Source organism: Crocodylus porosus, unplaced genomic scaffold (assembly GCF_001723895.1).
Source record: "Crocodylus porosus isolate Cpor-Errol unplaced genomic scaffold, CroPor_comp1, whole genome shotgun sequence".
Classification (NCBI taxonomy): domain Eukaryota; kingdom Metazoa; phylum Chordata; order Crocodylia; family Crocodylidae; genus Crocodylus; species Crocodylus porosus.
The window spans coordinates 107,258,697-107,263,905 of NW_017728906.1; the positions used below are offsets into that span (position 1 = coordinate 107,258,697).

At 46.6% G+C, this 5,209-nt stretch overlaps 1 protein-coding gene across 1 annotated transcript in view; it reads right to left on the reverse strand.

Moving 5' to 3' along the window:
- RAP2A (RAP2A, member of RAS oncogene family) overlaps positions 1 to 5,200 on the reverse strand; it is a 36,918-nt gene extending 31,718 nt beyond the window's left edge. Inside the window, exon 1 of the mRNA XM_019529729.1 lies at positions 4,855 to 5,200. Coding sequence (XP_019385274.1) covers positions 4,855 to 5,168 — 314 coding nt within the window. The 5' untranslated portion in view covers positions 5,169 to 5,200. The remainder of the gene's footprint in view (positions 1 to 4,854) is intronic.
- Between the last annotated feature and the right edge of the window lie 9 nt (positions 5,201 to 5,209).

The following is a 5,209-nucleotide window of genomic DNA, read 5'->3' on the forward strand; positions in this document are numbered from 1 at the left end:
AGATCCCTTTCCGCCTCCGTGCTGACAAGAGGGGAGATCTCTAACTTGTAGGTATGGTGCTGGTTGTTCCTCCCGAGGTGCATCACCTCGCACTTGTCTGTGTTGAAACCCAGCACTGCAAACAATTTAGTATGTGGAACTACACAACACATACACAAACAAGGTTAAGCATGTGTGTAAACTTTTGAAGAAGACAAGCCAAAACCCAGAATAGGATTTAGGAATCTACATATTATCCCAGCCATGCCTAACTTTTTTACTTGGCCTCCTTGAGTAGAAATCTAGAAACCTATGTTGGGTGCCCAAACTCACAATACTCTCAGGCTAATACTTCTAAGGCTGAAATCCAAAGCAGTTGCATGTTAAACAAGGAACTGCCTACAGCTAGACAATTAGAATCACAGCACAGATATCGGGTCTGAAATACTGTCCCTCTCCAGAGTTTAGGCACCTGAGCCATGGGAAAAGCAGCACTGCTCACTTGGTATAAAAGAGCAGCATAGTATCCTCTCCTGAAGGTGGACACCCACTCCCGTTCTCTTAGAGACACGGGCAAAGCACTGCATTTTCTTAAACATAGCCAGAGGACGAGGTACCCACCTTTCATATGACACCCAGAAAGTGGGAGACTTGAACCTGCAACATCCCCCTTGCAAGGCAAATACTCTACCTCAGGGGTGGGCAATTATTTTGGGCGGAGGGCCGCTTACTGAGTTTTGGCAAGCCCTTGAGGGCTGCATGTCAGGAAGCCAAGGACAGACAGACATTAATTTTCTAAATTTTTTAGGGGCCCCACAGACCAAATAGAATGGCCTGGTGGGACACATCCAGCCTGTGGGCCACATTTTGCCCATCCCTGCTCTACCTCTTAAGCCAGAACTATCAAACATACAGCCCACATATTGGATTCAGCCTGTGAACTTGTTGGGGGGGAAGAGGACCAGGATTTTGGTGGTGGACCATGTGCCATTGTGGTGGCCACCCGAGCAGATACAGTGGTGTGGGTTAAAACCACAATGACTCATCCTTGCACCAAAATCCCAGGTATGGATTCCTGCTGGATATTTATTTTGATCATTGCACCATCACTTGTCCTGCTGTCAAAATCCTGAGTACACATCTGTTTTGGTGGCAGCAGGACAAGCAACAGTGATGTTAACCCTTGCAGTTACCTGAGCTGACTCAGAGGCTCAAGCAGCTGTGGGGGTTAATGCTGATACTGAAGGTGGATGTGGATCTGGCATGCAGGGCCAAATAAGTATCACACCCCTGTCTTAAGCTATTCCTTGTGTTCCTCACATCTGAAAAGGGAGAACCCAGGTTCAATGCTCTCCTTTGCATCTCCCACTTTCCAGAGCACTGACCTAAAAGTTCCAGGGTGCAGAATAGCCTGCAGGAGGGGGCAGTTTCCACACATCTTTCTGAAGCATGGCCACTGTGCCAAAAAGAATGCAAAAGTAGTAGAATCAGAGGGAATGAAGATAAAAATGTAACTCCACAACCAAGTGGTTAGCATACCCACCTGGGAAGTGGGGAGTCCTTGGTTCCAATCCCCACTTTAAGAACCATTACCACAATCAGTATCAAATAACCATCAGACAACATATAGAAACAAACAGTCTTGGCATCAATGACAAGAATCCAGGACAATGCTCTTTCAGGTGAATATTCTAAGCCTAAGTCTCCAGTCATGCTCCCTTTTTGTGTCTCCTCTTTCCGGCTCAATGAACCTTGGGTTTCATTCTCCATAGTGGAACAGGTTTAACAGAAGGGTTCCAAGGTGTCATCACCCAACCCAGCCTTTAGTCTAGTAGTTGGGACATTCTTCAGGGAACCACAAATTTGGGACTGAAGTACATCAGGTTGAGGATGTACACTGAACTCATCTTCCAAGAGTGCTTTCTCTTTCTTAACAAATGCTTTGAGCACTAGGCCATTATGTAAAAGGTGGGCACCACACCCTTAGTATTTCAGCCACATTTTAAAAATAAAACTGCTGCAATTGCATGAAATCACGTTGGTATGCATCAAGCACGCCCAAATCAGGTTCTTCAAGAGACTTAAGCAGAACACCACCAAGCTTTTGGTTTCTCCTTGAGCTTAGGTGGGAGATAGGTCCTTGGCTGCTTGGACTGGATCACCTAGGAAACTCCAGAATCAATTGAGAGGGCACTTAATGAGTTTGAGTGCCTCCAGCCTTAGTTTTATGCACTGAAATTTCAAAATTGGGTACCTCAAGTCTTTGTAAGTCCCTACACAAAGCTGACAGGACTGAGATTAGGGGCTTGACTCATGGGGACATTTATTGGTGTAATTATATTTATATCAATGCCATACTTTGTGTGGCACCTCACTCTGGAATAAAGGTGCATTTTTCCAGTTTCTCTTGTTACTTTTAAAGATCAACTTAATGCATTTTTGTCTGTGATTATTTCAAGTCACTCTTAGAACTGATAAAACCCAATGATTTAAAAAACTCCACAGAAATGGGACTGGAAAACCACAGGAACTGACAGAGGGACTGTGAAGGAAAGGAACAATTCCTTAAGCTACTTTTAACTACTCTAGTTAAAGTGATTTAAATTTAAAGTGTTGGCACTTCCCCTATGAACCATAACACAAGTCCTCTGTTCTGTATTTCATGACTGACCAGGGATCTAGGATTACCGTTGTCAGCTGGACTAGATTAACTGGACTGAATTTTTGGAAAGAATGCCAGGTTCTCTCTCTCAACAACTATCCCACAGTGCACAGATACAACAAAAGTGGTGCAGTAAAAGATGTATGAGTAGGTGAGCAACACAGAAGGAGGAGATGCACAGAGCTACACTTGCCAATGCTGAGTTAATATAACTGGTAATATGGGCTGCCTTCTATTCTGCTCCTGTATATCCACAGCAAGCCAGTTTAGCTCTGACTGCAGAATCTCTGTTGCTGGTTGACACAAGCTACACAAATATGAGCTACATTTTCAGATTCCAAATGTATGTGCAATGTCCACTGTTTGTAAAGTCTTTTTTTCACTGAACACTCCCCCAACCAAATCCAATAGGAACTGGATAACAAATAAGTGGCCCACAATATTTTACTATTTTGAGCACATCAAAAAAATCCCTTAAATATGGAAAGTGAATGGCAGAATATAGACAAACTTGATAGATTACCTTCCATTTTTAAAAGCATACCAACTTTCCCACTACATTAACTGGAGTCAGTCTTCAGAAATCCATTGTGGCAAGCTATAAAGCATAGATACAGAGGAGCTATATTGAGGAACCTAGACGACTGATACCAGAATTTATTTCCTTCCCCCAACACGCTTTGAACACAGCTTCCCCAGTCACTGCAATAATCAGATTTACCTGTACCTCACAAACTTGAACGACAGCTTCTGCAAATGTGATCATAGTTAATCCTGCAAGCATGTTTATCAGTCTCAGGCTTTCCTACGTTCAGAGCAGCAGACGTTTGATGTTGGTGACCAAGCTGTGTTACTTTCAAGGTGTTTTCGTCCACATATGGAGAGAAAACAGACGCCCGTGTTACAGAACTGAGATTTAACCTTCCTAGCTAGGTGAACACACGATTCCATGGTACGTTCCCTTTCTCCATTCATACAGGAAGACACAAGACGGTTTGGCCAGAAGTGTCCCCTCATTTATGCCAGCAGCTCGCCTAAAATCTCAAATGGTTGCAACACTCCACCACCACCAGCAGCCTTGCTGTATGCTTGCATTTTAACCCCTGAATCATCTAACCTTGCTGGAAAAAGATCCAAACAATGCAGTGGTGATAAAAAAAATTTAAAACAACAACCCCAAAAAACAAGACGGGTGATACCAGTTCCTACCTCCCCCCAGCTAGAAGGAAGCTGCAACAACAATGCAGCTGTGGTGAGAGGCAAGCGCCAAGTGCAGGCAAGGCTTGAGCATCGCCACCCTGGACTCTCCCGGATGTAGCCCTCGCTGCTTTCAACGTGTCCTGGGCACCACAGAAGTGGCTTAACCAAGTGCAGTCTGCTTCTGTCAGGGGACTGGGCATGGTGGTGATGATGGCATCTCCTAGGCGGGTGCCTTGAGGAAGGAAAGGCCAAACTTTCCACCATGCTGCCTTGAGGACCAAGCAGGAGCTGCCAGCTCCACCCCAGATGGAGGTGGAGGGTGGCGCCCCCGCAGCATTGCCAGGTGCATGATAATGATCATATCTGTACACTGATTTCAACCCTTGCATGATCAATAACAGTATGAGCATTCAAAGCACACGGTAGTTTTTGACGTGGCCAATTGGTGTAGCACCCGCAAAACCCAAGTCGCTCTCAGGGAAAGTAAACTGACTTTAGGGTTGGCTACCAGCGCTTCCTTACAACGGCTCACCTCAAAATAAAGAAAGGCTTCAACTTTGCCGACTCCGTCCTCACTCACTCACTGGCGACTTACACCGAGCTATAGAAAGTAAAGACAGCAGCTCATCTGCTTATTTTTTTACCCTACCATCATTTTGCAGCAAATACCATAATTTCCGATACTATAATTTCATAGTTATTGTTTCTGAGTTTCCGATACTATTGTTTCATACTTAAGACCTGGCAACTGAGCAGCTCCCCCTGGAGCAGGGAGGCCACGCATGAGGGCCCCATCCGCCCTGGGGACAGCGTTGCCAAGTCCACTTATGATAAGGAGAATTGGGCTTGCTTTTCTTTCTTTTTTTAAAGTTGCTTTAAATTTTTTGAGAGTCGGGGGGTGATGAGCACCCCACTCCCCTTTCTTTGCAATGGATCGGGCTGGTTTGGAAAGGCAGCGCTGCTCTTTTTTTCCCCTCATGAGACTTGGCCACACTGGGGGGGTGGGGGGTCACCTCTTGACGCGGATGATCTGGTCGCGCATGGGGCGGATGTCCTGGAAGCTCTGCTGGTTGACCAGGCTGTAGACCAGGATGAAGCCCTGCCCGTTCTTGATGTAGAGGTCCCGCATGGAGGCGAACTGCTCGGTGCCGGCCGTGTCCAGGATCTCCAGCACGGAGGGCGACGCGTCCACCTCGATCTCCTTGCGGTAGAAGTCCTCGATGGTGGGGTCGTACTTCTCGATGAACGTGCCCGTCACGAACTGCACCGTGAGCGCCGACTTCCCCACCCCGCCCGAGCCCAGCACCACCACCTTGTACTCGCGCATCCTCCCTCCCAACCGCCGCCCAACGGCCTCACCCGCCCGCC